General features: G+C 47.4%; 1 protein-coding gene across 2 annotated transcripts in view; it reads left to right on the top strand.

The window, feature by feature from the left end:
• ACSS1 (acyl-CoA synthetase short chain family member 1) overlaps positions 1–25,745 on the top strand; it is a 60,963-nt gene that overhangs the window by 23,234 nt on the left and 11,984 nt on the right. For both annotated transcript variants that reach the window (XM_059134237.1, XM_059134238.1), the window contains exons 3-10: positions 5,499–5,698; positions 12,573–12,748; positions 13,141–13,293; positions 16,414–16,561; positions 17,818–17,955; positions 23,182–23,274; positions 24,434–24,546; positions 24,950–25,076. In XM_059134237.1, the coding sequence (XP_058990220.1) occupies positions 5,499–5,698; positions 12,573–12,748; positions 13,141–13,293; positions 16,414–16,561; positions 17,818–17,955; positions 23,182–23,274; positions 24,434–24,546; positions 24,950–25,076 (1,148 nt within the window). The remainder of the gene's footprint in view (positions 1–5,498; positions 5,699–12,572; positions 12,749–13,140; positions 13,294–16,413; positions 16,562–17,817; positions 17,956–23,181; positions 23,275–24,433; positions 24,547–24,949; positions 25,077–25,745) is intronic.

Genomic DNA, 25,745 nt, shown 5'->3' with positions numbered 1-25,745 from the left:
ACCTTGGTAGTGGGCCCTGTTCTTAGGCTGCTGCAGACAGGACTGTCAAGGCCCCAGGTGTGCAGAGAACTGGGGTAGGAACCTGTCTCTGATCAGATGTAGTTTGGCTTCCAACAATACACTCTTCTGACATAAACTTTCCAGGCCCAATACTTTCCATAACTATAGCATAGACTCAAGGAAAATATAATTCTTTATTTTATTTATTTTTTAGATAGATAGATTGGGGGGGGGGCAGTGACTGGAGAGCCAAAGGGAGAGAGAGGGAGAGAATCCTCAAGCAGATTCCCTGCTGAGCACAGACCCTGGTATGGGGCTCAGTTTCACAATCCCGAGACCACGACCTGAGCTGAAATCAAGAGTCAGGTGCTCAACTGATTGAACCACCTTGAAAATTCACTTCTGTAAGGAAGGTAAAAAACATGCAGCTCTAGTCTTCTCAGTTTCACTGGTTGACTTTATGTTACCAGTGGCAATTCAGCTGTTTTTTCTTGAAAACCCTGTTATCTGGGGCCTTTCTTGGCAAATAGCAGCTTTGGAAATTTTACATCTTTAAGTGTGGCTACTACTTTATATTCCATTGCATCTACTCTTTACTAAAGGTCATGGTCATGAAATCAAATAATGATGTACAAGGAATTTTATACTTGATTTATGAACCCATTCAGCTGAATTTCCAGGGCATCTCTTCTCCCAGTAGTTATGAGCAGAAGAGTGAGCAAATTTTATCATCATCAAATCAGTGTTAGTGGCTACAATAATGTCAGGGTCAGAGAAGTCTGTCTGGAAGGAAGGAGTTTGTCTCTAGACCTCGTTCCGAGACATAATTCATGAGCCATCGACATGTCCTGACTATCCTTCCACGCAAGCCCCATGTGAGAAAAGGGCCCTCCTGCTTTGTTCTGCTTCCTTTTCTTCTCTTACTATCCGATCTTCCAGAAGTGGCTTGCTGAAGAAAATGCTGAACTGCAGAACAGCAGCTGAGTGCCCTTTCAAATTCTGCATCTAGATGCTGGAGTCGACCCCTCCTCCAAGCACCCAGGCTTGGAGGAGAGCAGAGACTCTGAAAAGCTTTGTGTCTGTCACAGACCTTAACATACACAGTATCGACATGATCACCTGGGTTTATTTCCCTTATTGGCAAAAGAGACTGAGAAGTACCCTCTAGGTGCTTTATCAGTGGGAGCGGTCCCTCTCACTTGCTGTCAGAGGGGTAGGACAATTCCCTGCCTGTATGATGCTGTTGGGCTGGCCAGCCTCACCCTCTTTCCCTGCAGGGAGATGCAAGGCATCTGCAGAGTTGACAGGCACTCACAGTGAGAGCACAGGCCTGAGGAGTCCTGCGCCTGCCAGAGCCCTTGTCGTTTCTCACTTATCTGCAGCTCCCATTCATTCCACAAATATTTACTGAGCCTTCTATGAACTAGGCTCAGCTGTAGGCCCTAGGAAGAAGGGAGTAACCCCCAAATCCCCGCCCACGTAAAGCTTGTACTTAGTGGGATAGATGGACAATGGAGGTGGTATTTATTTAATGAACACTAAGAGCCAGTGTAATTGTGGGCAGTGAGCAGATCATGCATTCTCAATTTGTTTATTTCTTAAATACAAAACACGCACACACGCGCGCACACACATGGCCTATCTTACTTCCCTGGGCTGTCATTGGGAAATGCTAGGACATAAAGATATTTTCCATGAAAAAAAAAAAGCTTTAATTAGAATATAGATAAACAAATAAATACCAGTGTATTTATTCCTGTCTTTCTTCTGAACTCGATTTCCAGTTGTGTCTGTTTTGGACTGAGGTGGTCCAGGGGCCTTTATACTGGCTGACACATTGACAGGTGTCATGTTGGTTATAAGTACTTGAGATCAGATTATGTCTTTAGCATTGGATAAACATTATTCCCTGCTTAACAGTTGGCTATAGAAAGTCTTCTCCCTTCCCCAAAGCCAGGTAGCAGTCACTAACACCATGCCAAATTTATGTATTTGTGCACATTATTTGCATATGTTCATATTGAAGGTTTAGGTCTGAAGAGTCTACATTGCAGACAAACTTAGATATCTTGGTCAATATCTGATAACAAATGTTACTTTTCTCTTTGCACTTGAAAATATAACGCTATCTTCAGTAAGATCATTTCTCAGAAAGCTGAAAGCTGCTATCCGTTGGGAAGACCCTGTTAGTATAAGGAAGCTAGTATTTCCTGCCATGACAAACTGAAGCACCAGCCTCCAAGTGGCTGCATTATCTTTTTGATACAGAAACAGTTCATGGGAGTCTCTGAGAAGTCACAGATATCCAAGAACATGCTTTTGGACAGTTTTTTGAATATGTGGAATGATAGGATCACTCAAATAACATTTATTTTTCAATGATTTGAAGACCTAGGTTTGCTGACCTTATTTTCCAATGGCAAAAGTGTGGAGGAAATCAACATGTTCTTAATTTACATTATTAAGTGTAGAGTTGAGATCAAGGGTCTGGGTGCCGATATTCTACTCTAGAGAGAGACAATGAGAATGTGGGGGTCAATTTGGTAACCTGGAGGTATAACTATAGAGAGTTCATGGGGTCATGGATGGCTGGATGAGAGAACTTGGAGAAGAAAGGCTTCTTGGAAGTATGGAGGGTATTGAGAAATTTGAAGGGCTGCCACTGAATGAAAAACTAGATTTATTCAGATTTAAAGAGCTGAGCTAGGACCAATGTGTGGAATTCGTACAGCTACAGAACTTGGTCCCACTTTAGAAAGACTATTTCTCTACTAAAATGACAGAACAGAGACAGCTCTATGAGGTGGCAACTTCCAGTAATATGCTTCTTAAGCAGAGGCTGGGCCACTGTGGACAATAGTGTAGCAGCAAGATTTCTGGACCCCAAGGCAGAATGCACCATCTGACCTTCAAGGAGCCCTTTGATTTTCAGGTTTATGGCCTTGGCAGAGTGGATAGAAAGGGGAACATGCCTGGAGATTTACCCAGAGCAAATTCTTTATCAGAAACTGCTCCCCTGGTTGTAGCAGCAAGAGTCTGAGACCCACTGGCCGCAGCTCCAGGTGCAGCACACAGTTGATGCCTCTCAATCCTCCAGGGAACCCATAGGTTGCCTCAGCTTAGTCTCCAGACCCTCTTCCAGGGCTATGGCTCAACTGTCCTATAGTAGAGGGGTGCTGCTGCTCCCTTGCTCCTCTTCACCATAGCCAATCTGTCAGAAAGTTCTCCCTGCTGCCCTCAGAGACTATTGCACCAAGCTGAGGTAAAAACGCCCTTCACACACTCATGCATGTGCCTTCATCTCTCTAGTCAGAACTGTGATCCTGTAGGACACTTTCATTCTCATCTCCACAGTGTCTGGATGGAATTTTAGCATCTTAGGAATTCACCAGTTATGTGACTTTAGAAATATTTTTTTTAGAATTTAGATTTTTAGAATTTTAGAAAATGATGACAAAGAGATCTAATGGGAAAGATAATACCTACTGAATATTTGGCAGGGCCATGGGTGGGTGATGCTTTTCACTAACATTTCTGACAGGTACAAAAGTTGCATGGCACCTGCCATTTCTCAGATGACTGCATGGCGGTTGAGAAAGGTAAGCTGCCATGTTTAATGCAGCCACTATAGAAAACTAACCCAGGCTCTTCTGTCTAGACAGTTCACTTGTGTTTCTTGACTTCTGACTGATGCCTTTGGTCTACAGAGTTAAGGACTGAATTTCATCACCATTGATGTGTAACACATATCTAAGCTTCCATCTCCCTGAGCACTGCCCAGAGGCTTAAATCCTTAGCTATGAAAATGGTGCCTCCACTTGGCTTGAGTTACTCTCCTGCATTATTGACCACAGCTGCCTCTTCCTAATACTTCCTTAATACTGTGATAGTATTATCACGGGCTGTCCCAGCCTCCTTCCCTGGATTAGTATGGATGTTCCCAGGTTCTGGATTCCGGGGTTTGGCGCTGGGGTCTGTCAGGAAGTACGTTTTCTTTCTCAACATAAACTTAGGCAAGGAACAGGTGGAGCACCATGAATGGGGTCTTTGTCCTCCTGAAAGCTTTAAGCAGGGGATGAAATCCTGCAGAAGAGGCATGCTGGAGCCAGCCTGGTGGGGAGTTACTAGTGGCGAGGGCATGTGCAGGCTGGAATTATGATCTGGTTCTCATCAGCTCTCCATGCAGGATGGCTTTGGGAAGAAACAAAAGTCCCCTTGAAGTCTCTGCCTGAAATGGGCCGTGTTCATCTTCATTCCGCTGGTGTTTCTAGGTGGCCTCTTGCTGAGCTTGGCCTTTCTCAGAGCCCTTTCCTTGAGGACCTTTTGAACAGAGGGGAAGCAGGCACACGCTTGTAAGGGGACTTGCAGAGCTCAGAGGGTCCAGTCTCTGGCTGCCACGGCCTGAAGAAGTCGGCGCTGCCCCACAGCCCCCACTCAGACCCGTCGGGGAGATGCAGAGCGTGGGTGCGGTTCGTTTGGTTGGCTGCCCCTTATTCTGTCTTTCCCTGTTAGTTCTGTGATTAAATAAATTAAAGTCAAATCACAGGAAAAACGGGTAAAATGATTGGTTATTTGCGTAGTCGGGGGTCAGCTGGCCCATCCGCTGGAACCACAGGGAATGGAGTGTCTAGCTCCCCACGTTGCTTTTCTCTACTCCCACCTCCATTCCAGACAAGTGGGCGCTTTAAGGCGCATAGTCCCTGTTTCTGGAGTTGAGTGTCATTGACTCTGATCGGGCAGATTGGGTCACGTGTCAAGCCTTAAGCCTGTCTGCGTCTCTAGGGAGATGCTGCATTCTGATTGGCAGGCAGAACCTCGTGATTAGTGCGAAAATGGAGGGACGGTCACGTAGACAGGAGAGGTGGGAGGGGGTGGGTATCCGGTGGGCCTTGTGTCTTCAGAGTGCCACGTGCAGTCGGTGCCTTGCAACTGGGAAAAAGGAGGTGCTTTCATTCCCTGCCTTCCCTGCCTCTGGGTTACAGGTGGGTGATTATCACGTGGCCGCCATCGCTTCGACTCAGCGTGGCTACACGGGGTTGGGGGTCTGATGCGTGAGCAGAGGCCTCCCGGCTAGAGCCTTGCTTGGTGCAGCTGGGCTGTGCTCATGCAGAAAACGGGGGCCTTACTTTCCCCACTAAAGGTCTTAGGATATCACTTTTGGGGACGGACCTTTCCGTTCGACTTCCGAGACGTCTCAGGGATGTGACAGTTTAGGCTTTGGACCCCTGTGCTGTCTGAGAAGCCCTGCTGTGAGTGAACCCAAGGACAGCCATCTGACCACGGTAATGTGGCCATGAATCTGCTAGTACTAGCCTGCGAAGTTGAAAACATTATTTTCTGGAAAAGAACTTGTTGTGCAACAAGCCACTGAGTACCTACTGTTTTCTGGGCCCTGGCTGGGTGTACAGTACTTACTGTTCGCAGAATTATGCTCCCCAAATCACTCAGCATTTTGGCCCTTCACCATCTCTGATGGCCTTCTTTTCTTTATACTTCAGGGAACTGCTGGAGACCACGTGTCGCCTGGCAAATATGCTGAAGAGACATGGCATCTGTCGAGGGGACCGTGTGGCCATCTACATGCCTGTTTCCCCACTGGCTGTGGCCGCAATGCTGGCCTGTGCCAGAATTGGAGCTGTGCACACCGTGGTCTTTGCTGGCTTCAGTGCAGAGTCCCTGGCTGGGAGGATCAATGATGGTGAGCGTGTGGAAGGGAGGGAGAAACCTGGGGGCCCCTGGCCTTTGTTCCTTGGGGCCTGGCCATCGGGGACTTGGGAGTGGAGACAGACATTAATAAAAATCACACAGACGAATGACAGATACCACCAGGGACAAGGACACGACTGAATGAGCATTTGTTCTGTGAGCTGAGATCTGATGGCATTGGATTAATCAGGTGAAAAATGAAGACTTCAGCTGGAGGGAACAGCGTAGGTCTCAGCTACTTGGTGGGAGGAGCACAACTCATATAAGTGCTTGGAGGTGACTGGAATGGCTGTGGTGGAAGAAGAAATGTGTAGGGCAACACGAGGCTGGGGATGTATGGGGAATGTCTGCTAGGTCAACATGAGGAAGGATGGGGCAGACCATTTCCAGAGGTCTGAGTCAGGTGTGGGGGCTTGTGGTGCATCTTTAAGGATTTCTATCTGCAGGTAGGTCAGAGTCTCCTGAACAGTGTCCAGAACAATGTTGTCTCCCTCCTTTTTCTGGTGTGGGAGGGCTGTCTGGATGGTGACCTCATGTCTGCGAGGTCTGACCCCTGCTCAGTGAGATCTTAGAGAGCTCCCTGAGCTGGCTCACCAAGGAGGATGCTTGGGGGGGCCACTGGGAGTTCTTTGTGTCTCACTGAAGACTTGCCTTTGGCTAGTGAACAGAGTTCAAGGGCAGAGTTCTGACCTAGACCCTAGCTAGCTGACCACCTTCTTTAGGAGGGACTGAGAAGCCTTTCCGCTCCCTTTCTACATCTCTCCCTCCACTTTCAAGGTTGGTGCTGTCACTTATTTTTCCTTCTCTCTCTCAACTCTGTAGCACCTACCATGTGCCAGGTACTGTTCTAAGCACTTTGCAAAAGTCATCTCCTTTAATTTAACTAAACTAGTCTTCATAAATATGATAGGCGATAATACTTTCCCTATTTTTCCCTTCCCCCATTTTTTATTACTATTATAACCATCTTAAAGTATACAGCTCAGTGGCATTAAGCACATTCATAGTGTTGTGCAACCATCATCTCTGTCTATTCCAGACCTTTTTTATTACCCCAAATGGACATCTCATACGCATTAAGCAGGCACTCCCAGTTTCCCCCTTCATCCAGCTTCTGGCAACCACTAACCTGCTTTCTGTCAGTGATTTGCCTGTTCTGGGTAATTCATAGAATGAATTCATGTGATACGTCGCCTTTTGTATATGACTTCTATGACCATCACAGTGTTTTCAAGGTTCATCCATGTTGTAGCATGTATCATTGCTTCATTTCCTTTTCTATGACAAAAATTTTACTGTGTGGGTATACCATGTTTTGTTTATCCATTCATCTGTTGATGGACATTTGACTTGTTAACATATCACATCTTGGCTATTTTGAGTAGAGTTGCTGTGAACATTCATGAGAACACCTTCTTCTAATTTTTCATGCATATACCTAGGCATGGAATTGCTGGCATACATGGTAAATCTGTATTTAACTTAGCGAGGAACTGCAAACTGTTTTCCAAAGTTGCCGCTCTGTTTCACATTCCCAGAAGCAATGTATGAGGTTACCAGTTTCTCTGAATCGTCAGCCCTTGTTTCATTTAAAAAAAAAAAAAAATTATAACCATCCAATGTGTACGAAGTAGTATTTCATTGTGGATTTGATCGCCTTTCTAATGACTAACATCATTGAGCATCTTTTCATGTGCTTCTCTGTTTGTATGTTTTAGGAGAAATGTCTACATAAGCTCTTTGTCCATTTTTTAAATTGTTGTTGGGTTTTTGGTTGGTTGAGTTTTAAGAGTTATCTCTGTTTTGGATACTAAACCTTTATTAGATTTATCATTTACAATTATTTTCTCCCATTCTGTGGGTTGTCTTTTCACTCTCTCAATAGTGTCCTTTGATGTACAAAAGTTTTTAATCGTGATAAAGTCTGGATCATCCATTTTTTTTCTTTTGCTTGTGATTTTGGTGTATTATTTAAGAATCTATTGATTCTCCAGTGTGATATTGATTCTATTGATTCTCCAGTGTGATGAAGATTTGCCTCCATGTTTTCTTCTAAGAATTTTCTAGTCTTAGCTTTTACTAGGTCTTTGATCCATTTTGAGTTAATTTTTGTATATCATGTGAGGTTCAACTTCATTCTTTTGCCAGTGGGTATCCAGTGGTACCAGCACCATTTGTTAAGAAACTGTTCTTTTCCCCCTCATCGAATGGCCTTGGCACTTGTCAGAACTAATTTACCATATATGTTGAGGCGTATTGCTGGGTTCTGTATTTGGTTCATTGATCTGTATATCTGTCTTTAATTTTCATTTTTTTTAAGATTTTATTTATTTATCTGACAGATCAAAAGTAGGCAGAGAGGCAGAAAAAGAGGGAGAAGCAAGTAGGCAGAGAGGCAGACAGAGAGAGAGGGAGAAGCAGACTCTGCTTCTGAGCAGAGAACTCATGTCCTTGATTCTTCATGTTGTCATACTGCTCTTTTCATTCCAGGAATAAACCCCACTTGATCATGATGCATAATCCTGTTAATATGCTACTGGCTATAGTTTGCTAACACTTTGTTGAGGATTTTTGCATCAGTATTCATGAAGGGTATTGGTCTATTGTTTTTATTTTTCCTGTGATGTGTTCATCTGACTTTGGTATCAGGGTAGTGCTGGCCACATAGAATTAGTTACAATGTATTTCCTCCTATATAGTGTTTGGGCAGAGTTTGAGGAAGATTGATGTTGATTTGTCTTTAAACACTTGGTAGAATTCACCAGTGAGAACTATCTGGTCTTGGGCTATTGTTTGTTGGGAGCTTCTATTTTTGAAGATGAGGAAACTGAGGCACAGAGAGGTTAAGTGACTTGCCTAAGGTCACATTGCTGGTTAGTGACAGAGCCAGGATTTGAACCCAGGCATTCTGCCACCAGAGATCCTGCTTTAACATTACACTAGGCTGTGGCACCTTGATGGCTCAGCTAAGTGTCTGCCTTCAGCTCAGGTCATGATTTCAGGGTCCTGGGATTGAGCCCCACATTGGACTCCCTGCTCAGCGGAGAGCCTGCTTCTTCCTCTCCTCCCTTCTCCTGCTGTCTCTTATTAGCTCTGTCACTATTTCTGCCTCTTTCTTTCAAGTAAATGAATAAAATCTTAAAAACAAAACAAAACACATTACACTAGGCTGATCCTTTCCTTTGCTGAGGATATTATTATGGTTGCCAAGTGTTTCTGTTAAGATTCTTTAAAACAAGCTCAAAGCATTGGGCCCTGGAGATTTAGTAGCTGGATCCTGGAACAGGTCCCAGAACTTCAGGAATCCTATAAAACAAGGCCACAGAAGGACAGGGGCCAGGTCATCTCTGAGGTCCTCAGCAGATGAAACTGCTATAATTTTCTCTATATTTTGTCAGTAAGAGATTCTTACCCAACACCTACACCTTCCACTCCAGCTATTCAGGTGTCAGTCCATGGCAAGACTCTGTTGGGACAGGTGTTTACCTCCTCTTGGGTCAATAAGAGGAGTGGCTGGTTATTTATTGCTGTGTAGCAAACTACTCCGAAACTTAGTGCTAAGAAGAATAAATTTAATTATTTCATGATTCTGTGGGGGCAATGAATCAGATGGGCTTGTGGGAATGTCTTTTCTCTGCTCCATGATATCTGGGATGCAAGCTGGGTTGGCTTGCATAGTTGGGGGCTGTGAAGCATCTTTTTCATGTGGCCTCTTTGCATGACCAGGTTGGGCAACCACAGGCAGTCAGACTGTTGCATGGCAGCTCACAGTTTCTCTTGGATGGAAGTAGAAAGTGCCAATTGCCCTAAAGGCCAGGTTCAGAATACACATATCCTCATTTTTAGTAGTGCATTGATCCAACCAGTCTGGTCATTCCAAATTCATGGTGGGGGACACTAACACCCTATTTCTCCTTGAGAAGTAGTATGAGACCAGATGGAAGAATTTTCAGCTCTCTTTAATCCATCACTGGGGGTCGGGGGTGGGAGTGTTAGCATGGCCACCAGGGTCTCATCATGAGCTAGGCGGCCATTCAGTCAATATGTTCAATTTTAGAATTTCTGTCCCCTGGCCTGGCCTCCAGACTCTAACCACTCCTCTTCCCTTTATATTCCCTCTTGCTTTAGGATGAATTAGGAGTGGAAAGAGAGTGTAGTATGATGGGGAGGGTGGAGGGCAGAATGATTCTGAGAGACTGTGGGGGAGGAGCAAGTAATGGCCCCCACATATGTCTGCACCATAATCCCCCAAAACCTGGGAATATGTTACTTAACACATCAAAAGGGCTTGGCAAATGGGATGAGCACGGAAATAGTGCGATTATCCAGGTGGGCCCAAACCAAAAATGTAAGCCCTGGAAAGAAGAGAACTTCTCTGGCTAGAGGCAGAGGACATGTGGCAAAATAGGAGGTCAAAGCATGAGAAGGAGTTGATCTGCCTTTGTTAGCTTTGATGATAAAGGATGTCATAAGACAGGGGATGTAGGTGGCTCTAAAGGCTAGGAATGACTGTTGGCTGACAGAATGAAAAATGAGGGAAATGGGGACCTCAGTCTTGAAGTTATATGGAGCTGAGTTCTGTCAACACCCTGAATAGCCCAGAAGCAGAGTCTCCTCCAGATCCCCCAGATGAGAGCTTTGTTCCCTCACACATTGATTTTGGGCATGAGACTTCAAGAAAAGAACCCCACCAAGCTCACTGGACTAGAGAACTGTGAAATAAAATATGGGTTTTCTGAGCCACTAAGTTTGTGGTAATTGGCTATAGGAGCAGTAAAAAATGAAGACAGATGCTAATATCTGCTCAAAAGCCAGGGAGGTAAAAATCAAAGCTTTCCAGATAAAGTGTCATGCTGATCTGGCCTGTGCCCTGATGCTGTGCACAAACCCTGTACCTGCCACTGAACTTCAGGGGAAACCACAGAGTGTATCACGTCCCCAAGCACCTCCTAGAGACTAGGCATGCGATGCTGGTTCCTGCCCTAGAGAACTGCTTGGGTGGAAAGCCTCCAACAAATGAGAGCCAGGAACAAGGCATGTGCCATGGTAGGCTGTGGAGAAGCTCTAATCCACATAATGCACCTGGGATGGACAGGGACCACTGCTTTCCCCAGGGGGTCCTGATTTTTCTTTGTCTCTCACCCCCTTGAGGCCAGGTTCTTTCTACCTGCTGGATTATCTCCCTTCTTGCCCCATAGGAGTTGTCCTGGACCAGTCTCAGCACCCAGGATGTAGGCCAGGGTGATCTCTGACGGACTCCATCCAACTGATTTTATTTCCCCAGGGTGACCAATGGCCAGGTCTGAGGAGCAAAGAATGTGCCGCTGGGTTCCTCTGCTGTGCAGAGCCGGATGACACTTTCCTGGGTTCCTCAAAGCCTCTAGAGTACTTCTCTGATCCTTGGGTGACCCAGCCAAGGGCTAAGAGAATTCTTCGGTGGCTCTCAAGGTCATGTCAACTCTAGGGCCCTTGGGATAAAGAAAGAATAAGTGTGTTGCTAGAAGGCACTTTTCTGACAGAAAAGCTGAAGGAGATGGTATCTCTGTCAGGGCTCCCACAGAAGTAGACCCTGAGATGAGCATTTAGGGGTAGCCAGTTCATTTGGGAGTGGTCCTGGGAAGCAGTCTAGGGTGCTGGGGAGTGGGGCTGGGAAGACAAATCCAGTAGACCAGCTTCCACAGTGGGTTCCTGGAGCTCAGTCCCCTAGAGAGCCCTGGAGGGTGATAGAACCACATAGGGATGGGCCTCTGGGGGGCGAGGGAGTTGGACTATTTATATTCCAACCCATGAATCATTGGTGGAAGGCTGCTGGGGTTGGGGCAATCCTTAGTGCTTCTGGCTGTGGCTTTGGAAGAAGTCCTTGGTACAGAGTAATAAAAGGTCTGAGGATGCGTGGGTCCCTACTGGTCAGCACTAAAACTGGGTATTTGTTCTGGGCTCTTCCATTAGGGGCCAGTTAGAGAATAGCCCACTGCAGCCTTGATTCTTTTGGGTCATCCCAGGTTGAGGCATGAAGTGGGATCTCATTCCTTTGCCTATGGTTCTGAGGCCTAGTTTGTGTCTGTATCCTGCTCAGGGCCTTACCTTTGGTCTGCTATGGAAGGTTCAGTCTTCCCATCCTTCCCTGAGCCTGTTCAAGCCTAGCCAGGTCATTGAATAGCAGGTGTGGAGCCTGGAGGGCCATCTGCTAAAGGCAAGGGTGGGGGCCTGTAACTCCTGGCACCCACTGGGAGTGGCCTCTGTTTTCTGGCATTGAAGCTTCTTATCCCTGGACAGGACAGGGGCCACACAGGACACATTGGGGCTTGATCTCTGGCTGTCCAGTTTTCTTGGTCTCTGCATCTTGGTGTTGCTTTGACACCATAGTGGCTGTGGCTGAGGACAGTGTGATGGCCCCTCACCTGGGAAAGCCCCCCCAGCGCATGGCAGGGACTGATGGAAGTGTCCCCATTAGAGCTGTGAAAAGGCCTGGTACTTCTGCATTCAGCCAAAGATTGCAAGGAAGCCAGATCCTCCCATTTTGTGGACTCTTTTGCTCAAGAATGGACTTTGTCGGGGCGCCTGGGTGGCTCAGCGGGTTAAGCCGCTGCCTTCAGCTCAGATCATGATCTCAGGGTGCTGGGATCGAGTCCCGCATCGGGCTCTCTGCTCAGCGGGGAGCCTGCTTCCCTCTGTCTCTCTCTGCCTGTCTCTCCATCTACTTGTGATTTCTCTCTGTCAAATAAATAAATAAATAAAATCTTTAAAAAAAGGAATGGACTTTGTCTATCACATGTTTAGGCCTGGACTGTGTGGCTTCTCACCCTGGGCTGTGAAGCCCAAAGTGGGAAGGAAATTGACCATAAATCTCTGTTTGTATGAATTAGCCAAGTGCAAGGTAGTCATCACCTTCAACCAAGGACTTCGGGGAGGGCGCGTGGTGGAGCTGAAGAAGATCGTGGATGAAGCTGTGAAGCACTGCCCAACCATCCAGCATGTCCTGGTGGCTCACAGGACAGACAACAAGGTCCACATGGGTCATCGGGACATCCCCCTTGAGCAGGTGTGTTTGCTTTGCTCTGTACAGTTGGAGGAGGAGGGGTAATTATTGGGTACACTGGGTCTGAGTTCAACCCAGGTTGAAAACTGTGATTTTCAACCTGGGTCCCCTAAATGTGCTCAGGGTTCCCCAGTGGTATCTGATGGGCTTATATTGTGGTTGGGAAGCTGGAACTCAGATGCAACAAACGTACTGAAACAGTGTAATAGAAATGACTGGATCCTTCCCTTTGTGTTCCCTGCATCTGGAGTTGAACTAAGGTAGGGTAGAAAAGGCAAACTGAACCCAGTCTGCCAAGTCCTTTAGGCATCAGGTGAGAGGTATTTTCAGAGAGGGTGAATGGGGGCAGAGGTTAACTTCCTTGGATGGGACTGTGTATGTCTTCCCCCTTCCAGGAAATGGCCAAGGAGGACCCTGTGTGTGCCCCAGAGAGCATGGGCAGTGAGGACATGCTCTTCTTGCTGTACACTTCGGGGAGCACTGGGACCCCCAAGGGACTCGTCCACACTCAGGCGGGCTACCTGCTGTATGCCGCCCTGACACACCGGGTATGTGCCTTGTTGGGGGAGGCTGAGGGTGCGAGGAGTCACGCCTTTGTGGCTGGGCTCTGGGTAGGGGGCCTTCAGAGCCTGGGTTAGGGCTAGAACTCCTGCTATAACCTAGAGCCTGTATGTGTGAGGGCCTAACGTTTCTCCTAGTATTTTTGGGAGTGGGGTGCTCTAAGTTGTGACACTGGCACTCTGCATAGGTGGGTGTGGGGCCCAAGTTTCTGTGCTCGTTGAAAGAGTCCAGGTCTCTAATCTGAGGCTCACTGCTGGCCTTTAGCCCCTTTGCCCCTGTGTCCTTGCCATCGTTTGCTCTGGAGGAGTCTGGCTCTCCCCAGGCCCAATATGCTCCTTTTGCTACAGCTGTGTTCTGATGCTCAGGGGCCCAGGTGTAAGCACCTTCATCCATAAGAAATGTAAAAAATCATATTTTACAACTGAGTTGGTATAGAGATGGATATTTTACATATTAAATGTCTACTTCTACTTAGTAGATCTTTTTTTTTTTCTTTTTTTTCTGGTGTTTAAAGAAAGTAAAACATTTTCATATGCCCTTAAAGGTATTCTGGGCTTGGATCACTGGGGCCACATTTTAAAAGTAAAATTAGAAAAAAAATTTACTTTTCTTAAGGAAATCTAAGTCCATTATGTGGGAATTGTGTTACAGTGGACCACCCTTTAGGGCCTATAAAGAACATGGTGTGACATGCTTTTATTCTCATAAATGCATTTAAAAAACAGGCCTGATTTGAATGTGGGTGGGTTGGGGGGAGTTTGTGGTTTAATGGGCATTCCTGATCACTTGAGGAATAGTTGACACTTCCTAGGGAGGATTTGGTTTCAAGATAGTGTTTATGGACCTGATTGCTGCAAAAATTGAAACTCGGCTCTAGCTGGTACCAGCAGCAAAGGGGAAGTAACTGGCCTGGTGACCAGCAAGCCCAGGCTCATCCAAGAAGGGCTCAGACATTGGTCCTGGGTGGTGCTGTCTTTCCTTCCTTGGCTCCCTTCCTCTGTGCTGACCACATTTCTCCCAGTGGCTGGAGAGAGCCTCCTAGCCCCACCAAAGTCCAGGCCCCCATTTGGACCCAGTCACTGTGGCTGGGGGTTGGGGAGGAAGGTACTGATTGGCCAAGGTTATTCACATAGGAGGTGAATCTCATGAAATGAATGTGGCAAGCAGCAGGGGCTGGGAGGCAGGTAGAAGGCATGCACACTGCACATGACACAGTCTCTGAGTGGCAATGTACTGGTCCCACTGGCAGCCACCCACACCCAGGGCTAACAATGTTGAAAGCGAGCCTGCAAGATGGATGTGGTACAGAACTAGGCAGAGCAGACAAGGTATTACTTGAGCCCAAATGAATAATAAAACAGTTGTCTTCTGCTTCCTGGGTCACCTGAACATGCCACAGAACCTTCTTGACCTTAGTGTTCTCTGGAAAACCCCACCTTTCCTCAGCTTTCGGTGGGTACATCATATAAATAAAAATACCTTGGAAAATATAACTACTAAGAGCAAATACCAAGAACTTCACAGAGTAGATCAAATTGTTTCCACCAGTTTATAGTACAGTTAACATTAGGGAAGCTATAAATGTGGTGAGAGATTCTTTTTTGTGTTTTCCACTTGTTACCAGAACCCAGTCTATATGAGCACAAGAAGTCAGGGTATAGGTATCTTTTGAATTTCTCTTCAATAAGAGATGTTTTTTTGAAGCATTAGGAATAGAAATTTTCAGCCTTTTGTAGATGAAAGCATGAGCACATGTAAAGGACATTAGGACCGTTGGTTCTTCAGGGAAAAGGATAGTTGGTTCTATTGGTTCCCACGGGGGTGGGAACTCAGGGTTGCCTGCTGGGCCCTTTGGAGCACGGCTGGCCACAGGCTGGAGAGATATCTCCAGCCCCAGGGAAGAGTTGGCAGTTTGGGTCCAAGTTGTACTAAAAATTCTTTTAGTCCCTGAATGCTGTGGGGCTTAGGAGGTCAGCATCCTGATTCTCCACGACAGTGAAAGCACAGTCCTCCTTGAAAGAGTCATCCCTCCCCCTTGGGTCACAGCTGCACAGGGCCCAGGCTGTCTCAAGACCACTGTGCTGTATGTGGACTCCTGGAGAATCTCAGTGTTCATTTGGGGCAGCAAGAAACTGGGCCACTCACCCGAAGATTTAAAAGAAAATCTTTTCATTGGAAAACAATACAGAGTAGAATCCAGAAAACCATCCAAATCAAGTGTGTGGCTTGAAGAATTATGAAAAGGCAAACCCCACTTTGGTCACATAAGCCCTTCCTCCCTGTCTGACTACAGCCCCTCCCTGTATCCTGACTGATAGCGTCATGGTCCCATGTTTCCCCTCTTCTAGCTTTGTCACCCAGTATGTGTCCCCTCATCCTATAGCTTACTCTTGCCTGCTGAAGCTTTTTTGAGATGTCTTTTAAGGCTTTTTTAACCTGTTGTTTCTCTGTCCCTTCCGTTTCCTTACACTTTTCTGTGGCACCCAGCAGTTTTATCCCTTTGTCCTCTGTGTTTCCTGAAAAGGGACATTCAGATTCAGGCTCTGGTGGGACTCTGTGGTGAGAATACAGGAGACACATAGTCTCTCTGTTCAGGCTCTCAGAAGCTGATGATGCTTGAGGCATCTTTTTGGCTTTCATGTTTTTGTAATTTTTAAGGGCTCTAAGAAGATTGTGATATAACTAGTGCAGGGTGCCCTTATTTTAGACTTACAACTAGATGGTATTTTGTACACTTGTGGCCACCACCTGCATCCAGATGTGGGGTATCTTCAGCTCTTAAAGGCATGAAAGCCTCCCCAAAACCCCCCCAGCAGGGCCAGCACTTGCACGACCTCCAGCATACAGATTAGCTTTGGTTGGCTGGGGCTCACCCAACATACACCTGGAGTCTGGCTTCTTTCACTGTTGCCTGCGAGAGTCAGCGTGTTGTGGGTGACAGTAACTGTCTTGTCACTGCTATAGCTGCACAGAGCCCCAGCAATGCACTTGTTTTTCCTGCTCTTAATAGCCTTAGGCGCAGCTGTGTTTTGCATTTACAGAACAGTGTTAGTGACCTGTGGGAATGTGGGGTGACAGGCTTCTGATGGCCTCTTCTATTTCTGCAGCTTGTGTTTGACTACCGGCCAGGTGACGTCTTCGGCTGTGTGGCCGACATTGGCTGGATCACAGGACACAGCTATGTGGTGTACGGACCCCTGTGCAATGGAGCAACCAGCGTCCTTTTTGAGAGTACTCCGGTTTACCCTGATCCTGGTGAGGACTGGGGATGCACACAGGGTCCCCCCGAGGGAGCTGGAGGAAAGAGAAGTTCACAGGAGGGTGGGGTAGAGGTCTTTGATCTGGCCCGGCTGTGGTCCTTGTGGTCCTGTGGCATAGCTGCCGAATTCTTCGCCCTGCAAGGTGGGCTGGGGCTAGGGGTGGTGTCTGCAGTAGGATCAGATAGTCATAGATTTGTCACTGAAAGCCATCTCAGGACAGCCCACTGCAGCATTCCTGTCCCCCTAGCAAACTGGGTGCCTTGGGCCATCCCCTTAGCACTGTTCCTCTCTCCTCTCTGGCCACCTAACCAGATCCAACCCTTCCTCAACCCTCAGAACAGCTGCCAACCTCCCATTACCCCAGACAGAGGGGACTTTATCCAGCTCTGTGCCTGTGCTCTCTGTCAGACAGCATTGCCTGTGGCCTGGAGCCACGTCCGTGAATGGAGATCACTTTGAGGACCCACATCTTGCTCACTTTGGCATCTTCCTCTGAGGCAGCACAAAACCCCAAGAATTTGTTGTAATGCGATGGAATGGTGGTGGCTCTGCCAGGAGGCTCTTGCCAAACCCTCCACAGTGCTAACAGTGATGTGTGTGGAACTTCTTTGTCACCTCCCCTGCTCCTCTCCAGCTTCCTGATGGACTAGGATGCACTCTCAGATAAATGTGCAGGCTATCTTAGATGTGATCTCAGGCATGTCACTTCAGCCCCTCGAAGCTCTGCTCACTCCGTGTGTAGAGCCATGGTGGCTAGTTGTGGGGGATTGTGGGGAATCAGGTGAGTAAGTGCTAAGAGAATTGCCCTGCTCCCCAGGGCTCGCTCAGTGGTGGCTGCCGCTGTGCCAGGGGAAGCACCAGTAACCCCTTTAGAGACCATTTTTGGTGTGACTGAACACAAGTTCTATGTCAGTACGGCATGGGTTATTTTTAAAATTCACAGTGATACTTCTTTGAACTGATCCTTGCTGTATCTTTTGGGTAACACCCTGTGAATGCAGCCATCCAGAGCCAGATGGAGGCTATTGCCAAATGTGCTGGCCCTGGATGGGGGGCTGGGAGATGATTGCCACGGGGAGCCCCTTCTCAGAGGGCTCCCTTCCCATTTCATTAATGGGTCGTTGGGATTCCATTTCTGTGAACACAGGTATTTGCCTGTATCCAGTGCACAGTAACTGTTGACTGATTTCTAAATAAGTTAGATAACGTGTGGTAGACTCAGACTGACAGTGAACTTGGGCCCTTCTGTAGGTCGATACTGGGAGACGGTGCAGAGGTTAAAGATCAATCAGTTCTATGGGGCCCCGACGGCTGTCCGGCTGTTGTTGAAATATGGCGACTCCTGGGTGAAGAAGTATGACCGCTCTTCCCTGAGGACCCTGGGGTCAGGTGAGTGACCCACCGTAGGGTAGAGCCAGTGAAGGATTCCAGATGGCTTTAATCATGAAGGCTGTGTGACTGTGTCTGTGCTGAATTCAAACAGTGCCAGGCTAAATAGGAAACAGAGGTCCCTGCCCGTAAGCAGCTTCCTGGAGGCCCTGGCTGATCGTGGCCTGGGGCACAACATTCCAGACGTTTCTGTGCTTCATCTTTATTATGAAAAACCTGGTAAAGAAGCTCAAGCCCTTCTTTAGTGGCCGCATGGGATTGCAGTATGAGGGGAATTGACTGTGGGTCACGAAGGTGCTCCCCTGTGCTGGGGGCCGACAACCCCCAAGGACTGTGGTAAGCACACTGTGCTGTGTGTTGCTCTTGCTGTAGATATTTCCAAAGCAGAGGGTTTCGAGATCCAAGATTATCTCCGCTTGTGATTTTGACAGAGGTGGCCAAGCCCCATGAATGCACTTTGGAAAGAGGATGTGGGGTTATTTCAGGTGATATGGTGAGGTGGAGGGTACCCAAGCCCTTTCTGTCTCCTTTTCCTGACTCCTGTCATTTCTGCCCCTACACATGCTGTCAGTAGGGGAACAGGGCGGAGAGTGGTGAGTCTGAGATGCCTCTCTTGGCACATTCCCTCTGTGGAGGGTGAAGCCTGCATGTCGTGAAGGGAGTCATGTGGTTGGAGAACACCTACCCTCCAACGCTGGGGCTGGGAGGTGCTCCTGCACTCTGGGCCTGGCAGTGCTTGGGACCTGAGGGCAGGTGGAGGGCCACAGAAACTCAGATCCTCCAGGTGCCATCTGCAGACCACCTAAGTGGGCCCAGGAGCTAGGTCAGGTTAGTGGTGAAGGGAGGTTTGAGTTTCCAGACGTGCTCTGCTAAGGAAGACTCACAAGGACCCCAGTGACAGGGTAAATGCTCCAAGTGCTTTGGAAGGAGGTGCCCAACACTTGCCTTAGAGTGGGGGAGCCCGTCCTGGCTCAAAGCTGCCTCATCCAGGCATCCCTTTAGCCAGACAGGCTTCTGGGGTCCTCACTCCATACGTCACCAGACCCACTTCCTCTCCTAGACCAGGCATGGAGCAGCTCGGCAACAGGGAGCACACACAAAGCCTTCTCCAGACTCTCTGTATTTTGCTGGTGTTGTGGGCATTTTCCTGCCATGTAACCAGTGCCAGGAGGAGAGTGCTACAGGGGTTCCCTTGGGACCTGGTTGTTACTAAGTAGTGCTGGCAGGCAGACAAACAGCACTGGGCACCTGCTCACATGGGAGCAATGTGGACCAGTAAGCTGCATGCTTGGCCAGGGCCCATGTGGTGCTGTCCCCCACTGAGGCTCTGCTGCTCTGGCTGCTTCCCGACATCTGAATTAACCCTCACAGCACACCACACTACAGGCGAATTGACTTCATTTAATCCTACCAGTCAGCAGAACCCAGCTTCCTCAGGACTTTTACCCCAGGATTTGCTTTACACTTCTTTTTAACTTTTAATTTCACAAGTGACACATAGTTCTCTTACTAAGAAAAAGAAACAATTGGAACACTGTCAAGCATGACATCCTCCGTGAGCGTGGCTCCAGGCAACCATGCTGCTTGTGCCCCTTCTGAGCCCTTCTGCACAGTCATGTTCCCATGAGAGACAGTATGGTTCTAAGATGTCTGCTTTCACGTAAACATGATCATGGTCTTGCGGTCTTGCCCCTGTGGTTGGAGATCTGGGATGTTGGCAGTTTCTCAGTGTACCTCATGGCAGCCTCTTAACGTCCTTGTGGGTGTGGGTGAGTGCAGTAGTAATGCATACAACAACCAGCCCCCATGTGACCAGCATGGGAGCCCCTGGCCAGGTCAGGCCGCGGTGCGTCGTGGGTCGTCCTGAGCAAGAGGCAACCAGAGTGGGAGTGTTTCACTGTTCTAGCAGTGGTATGTGTAAGCTGGTCAATTCTGGCTGAGTGCCAGTCTTATATGGCTGTTTCATTAGGGTCATAGCTTAGCCACTGGGGCTGCACCACTGACTGGGTTGCTTATAAACAACATGAATTTATCTCTCACAGTTGTGGGGGCTGGGAAGTCCCTAATCAAGGTGCCAGCATGATTGTCTTCTAGGGACGGCCCCCTTCCTGGGTTTGTAGATGGTGCCTTTTCCCTATGTCCTCACATGAGTGGGGGGGAAGAGGGAGCTCTGTGTGGTCTATTTTGTAAGAACACTAACCCCATTCCAGAGGGCTTCATGACCTCCCAAAGTCCTTACCTCCCAATACTATCATCTTTGGGGGTTAAGATGTCAACATATGAAATCTTGGTTGGGGGACACACACCTGGAGATTACAGTGGGTAGACACTGAGAAGTTGGTTTGTAGAGTCCTAGGGTAGAAAGCCATTAATTTGTGTGTGGGGGGGGGCATATATACATAGCAGTTGTTATATTATACACATAGTTGACCTTTGAACAACATCTGCTTGAACTGTGTGGGACCTACTTAACACATGGATTTTTTTCAATAAATACAGTATAGGACTGTAAATGTATTTTCTTTATGATTTTCTTATTATTTTTTTAAAGATTTTTTTAAAATTTCTTTTCAGCATAACAGTATTCATTGTTTTCGCACCACACCCAGTGCTCCATGTGCCCTCTCTAATACCCACCACCTGGTTCCCCCAACCTCCCACCCCCCGCCCCTTCAAAACCCTCAGATTGTTTTTCAGAGTCCGTAGTCTCTCATGGTTCACCTCCCCTTCCAATTTCCCTCAACTCCCTTCTCCTCTCTAACTCCCCAAGTCCTCCATGCTATTTGTTATGCTCCACAAGTAAGTGAAACCAAATGATAATTGACTCTCTCTGCTTGACTTACTTCACTCAGCATTCCCGTCCATGTTGCTACAAAAGTTGGGTATTCATCCTTTCTGATGGAGGCATAATACTCCATCGTGTATATGGACCACATCTTCCTTATCCATTCGTCCGTTGAAGGGCATCTTGGTTCTTTCCACAGTTTGGCGACCGTGGCCATTGCTGCTATAAACATTGGGGTACAGATGGCCCTTCTTTTCACTCCATCTGTATCTTTGGGGCAAATACCCAGTAGTGCAATTGCAGGGTCATAGGGAAGCTCTATTTTTAATTTCTTGAGGAATCTCCACACTGTTTTCCAAAGTGGCTGTACCAACTCACATTCCCACCAACTGTGTAAGAGGGTTCCCCTTTCTCCACATCCTCTCCAACACATGTTCTTTCCTGTTTTGCTAATTTTGGCCATTCTAACTGTTGTAAGGTGGAGATATATTTATTTGATAGAGAGAGAGAACAGGAAAGGGAACATAAGCAGAGGGAGTGGGAGAGGGAGAAGCAGGATTCCTACTCAGCAGAGAGCCCGATGTGGGGTTTGAACCCTGGACCCCGGGATCATGACCTGAGCCAAAGGCAGACTCTTAATGACTGAGCCACCCAGGCATCCCTCTTTATGATTTTCTTAATTTTTTTTTCTTATCTTCGTCTTACTTTCTTGTAAGAATACAATATGTTGATACATACAGCATACAAAATGTGGGGTGAATGTTTATGTTATTGGTGAGGCTTCTAATCAACAGCAGGCTATCAGTAGCTAAGTTTTGCTTAACTTAGATATATATAAACAAAGTCCCAGTTATAGTCAGATTTTTGGCTGCCTAGGATGCTGGCACCCCAACCCCTGTGATGTTCAACCACCAACTGTTGTACATGTATCTAAAACCGCCACCTAGATCAAGCCTTAGAAATTTCCAGACCAAAGAACATTCTCTTATGGCCCCTCCCAGTCAGTAACCACCCATCACCCCCTCACACACACCTTTTGACCATGCCATGCAGGGACTGATGTGCTTGTCCTTGAACTTTGCACAGCTGGGTTCAGGCGGCCTATGCGGCTCCTGCATCTGCAGGGCTGCAACTATCTGGGCAGCCCTGCTGAGAGTGGCTGCGGTTCTGTTCTTGTGCTCTTGTGCTGTGTATCTCGTGGACACTGATGGTTTACTTCTCTGTCCCCTTCTTAATGGCACTTATGGTTTTTAACTGCGGCGATCCTCCTTGTGTGTGAGCACATCTGCTTTCTTTTCTATAGGCCAGGAGAGTGATGTTCTTGAGAATAAGATAAGTGTAGGTGTAGCTATAGTAGATTTCCACCACAGCTTCCTAAGTAATCGTAGCAGGTGTGTGCACTGCTATGTGTTAACAGACACATGCGGTTTCTCCCAGCTGCATACCAAATTATGCTCCTGTACTGTACTGTTTCTCTCACTTTGCTTTTTTTTTTTTTCTCTTTTTTCTTTTTTCTTTTGTGAAGTGAACTGAAAGTGTATTAAGTGAAGGTGAGAACAGGAAGGAAAGAAAAAAGCTCTCTAGAGGGAGAGGGATTCTGATTGGGCTGCCAATCAGTCTTTCATGGTCAGTCTTTTATAGGAAACCGACCAGGGAACTGAAATCTTTGATTTTACCACTGATGATTACTTCTCCTTTGAATATCTAATCTCTGATATCTAAGGCAAACATGGTTGTCTGCTTCTGTTCCCTTATCTCTGGTTTCCTCACACCTCAGCATTTCTGGGATTTTGGGTAAGCCTACCTCTCTCTCCCTACCTGGCCCTGCCTATCCCTTACTCATTTTTCATGTTTACAGCACTCCTAAAGGTAACCCTGAACCCATTAGCAGTCACTCACTCTTCAAACTGCCCTTTCCTCTACCCCAACTCTAAAACCACCACGAATCTAACTTTCTGTCCGTCTAGAGTTGCTTATTCTGGACAGTTCATATACATGGAATTACATATAAGGGTGTTACACACAACTAATGAATCATTGAACACTGCATCAAAAACTAATGATGTATTTTGTGTTAGCTAATTGAACATAATAAAAAAATAGAAAGCTACTGACCAAAATCGGAAAATAAAATAAAATAAAAAGTAAAAAAAAAAAAAATTAATGAGGGGTGCCTGGGATGTTTAGTGGGTTAAGGCTATTTAAGGTTTATTTCTCTCATATTCTAGGCAACTTTTAAAATTTTTGACCTGATGGTGAAAATATCTGGTAATTTGTATTTTTTGGCACCACAAATCTGATGAATCTCACTGTTTTTTCAAGTTTCCTCTTGCGTCCTTTAGGGAAATTACAGAGCTGTTTTCCCTGTAGAAACCTATCCTTTTTGGTTTCAGGTTTATTGAGGTCTATTATATTGTTTCTCTTTTTGTGTGTGGTTTCAGTGGGAGAACCGATCAACTTTGAGGCTTGGGAGTGGCTCCACAAGGTGGTGGGGGACAGCAGATGCACGCTGGTGGACACGTGGTGGCAGACAGGTGAGAGTCCCCAAGGAGAAGGGGCCCAGGCATGCCTTCGGAACCTGGTGCCAGGATCACTTGCAGTGTATGATAGCACGTGAGAACATGTGGCCAAGCCCGAGTCTTGGAGGGTCAAGTGTGAGTGAGGCTCTGCGATTGCCATCCAACACCGCTAATGCCTCAGCCCCTCAGGTGGTTGGAAATCCCAGTGTCTGGAGTGAGAGGCAGAGCCAGGCTGAGGGATTCCAGCTGGAGGACTCAGGATATGTAATGACGTCTCTGAGCCTTGGGTTCCTCATTTGTGAAGTGGGGGTGCTCCACTACAGGCCCTATGAGGATGGAGGGAGGTGATAGAACTGCTGTATGTTGTCCGAGGCCTGATAGGTAGTAGGTGCTTAGCTAAACAGTCATTTTCCTGCTGGGCCCGCATGCCCAAAACAAGTACAACTGATGCAAATGAGCTGACTGTAAGGGACCAGAGTCTAAATTTAGATTTTCATGGGAAAGCACTTTGTTTTTCTGTGCCATTTGGTTTTTCTCTGCCCTCTGTCCTCTGGGGTATCTGACTTACTGGGATGTTTAGGGCAAGAGACCACCACTGATGTAATAAATGTAGCCAACTGGGATCTTGTTCTTCAAGAAGCCAGAAAGTGAGGCAATGCAAATAGCTCCATTCTCCATTTGGGAAGGCTCAGAATGGAGGCTTTCTGCAACTGAGTCTCCTGAGGCATTTCCATGCAGGCTGAGAGAGGGGAATGCCAAAGAAAATACTTGAGAACAGAACTCTGGGCATTGCTTTTCATTATTTAGAGTGTGGGGGTGGGGAGCACTGGCCCAGAAGCAGTTCATTTCCTCCGTCTTCCTGTGCAAGCAGGTGGACTCTGTCCTTTTCTGCAGAGCTGAGGATGAGGGGAAGCAGCACCTGTCCCTGTGGAGTGCCCCGGCTCCTGGGACTGACCCTCCGCTTTGGGCCCACATCTTATTTCCACAGAACCCAAGTCTGGTCTTGCCTCAGAAAGATATCTTTGTGTCACTGGGGCCAAATAGGGATAAACACCCATCTCCCACCTCGGGGCAGCATTTGTGTGTCCATTGCGGACCCCTGATGGCATGTCTAGATAAAACATCTCAGTAGTTCCTGGGTCCAGTGTGCACTTCTTCTCTATTTTCCCTGCAGAAACGGGTGGCATCTGCATTGCACCACGGCCCTCAGAAGAAGGAGCAGAAATCCTCCCTGGCATGGCAATGAGGCCCTTTTTTGGCATTGTCCCAGTGCTCATGGACGAGAAGGTAAGGCCTGGTGAAGGCATCCCCTTCTGTGTGCTTGCCCTGTTGAGCTCCTGGTGCTCCTGTATGCCTTCCTGGCCTCCCCTGCCCACTATTTCATGTTACACAGGCCCAGCTCTGGTGGGTGGCAGAAGGGTGAGTGTTCACTGCAGCGTCTCCTCCAGGACATACACTTGAAATCCCTGCGTAGAGTGAGCCCTCGTCCTCCTGGACCTCCATCTCAGGCTGGATTCTTGCAGAGGAGAAGGGCAGTTCCTTTTGGGGAACGCTTGTCTTTTTTCACATTCCTGTTTTCACGTATTTCTCTGGTACTTCCATCTGTCATTTCTCAGAAGAACATTATTAATTCTTTGCTTCTCAAGCAGAATCTTCGCGTTCTCTCATACATGGGTCTCTGGGTCCACAGGGAGAGGTCGTGGAGGGTGGTAATGTCTCTGGGGCTCTGTGCCTGTCCCAGGCCTGGCCAGGCATGGCAAGAACCATCTATGGAGACCACAAGAGATTCATGGAGGCCTACTTCAAGCCTTACCCAGGTGAGCCAGCTAAAATGGATTGTATCATGCATTTCTCCACACCTTGGGGATCTTAGGCTCAGAAGATGTCTTTAAGGTAATGATGACTGAGTGTAGTGCGGTAACACTTTGGAGTTGGAGTCCTGCCCCTCCCCCTCAGCTTTCTGAGCCTCCTGGTCTCTGGAGTGGGCAGCGTCCCTGGGGTTTAAGTGGGGCTGCATGCAGAGCCTGAAGCACCCGCCCCTTGGTGTGCACACCACACCTTAGGCTACTAGGAAGGAAGAATGAAGAAACCACTCCAGAAAACTGGCCTGATGTCTAACTGCAAGTTTTCTTCTGGCTTACTTTTCATTTTTTTCCTAGTTTGCTTTATGTCATTGGGCTGGAAGGTTATATACACATTGTGCCTGTTGGAACCCTTCATTTTCATTCTCAAGTTTGTGAATGAGCCTCACTTTGGGGACTGCTTGGGTGTGCTCTTTGCTTATCATCTACTCCTCAGATGTTTGCAGCTGTGATGTGGTCAGAACTCTGCCGATTCGGAGCCACTGCCCTTTCTCTAGCACACAGCCAGATGGTACCAACTAGAAAAGTGTCTCTGCAAGGGGTTAGCAGAAGGGTGGAGAGGCAGGAAGTCAACAGAGCTGGGGTTTTGGAGATTTCTTCCATAGAGTGAGGTCAAGATGTCTG

The sequence above is a fragment of the Mustela lutreola genome, chromosome 9, assembly GCF_030435805.1.
Source record: "Mustela lutreola isolate mMusLut2 chromosome 9, mMusLut2.pri, whole genome shotgun sequence".
NCBI lineage: Eukaryota > Metazoa > Chordata > Mammalia > Carnivora > Mustelidae > Mustela > Mustela lutreola.
This window is presented reverse-complemented; position numbering and strand designations above follow the sequence as displayed.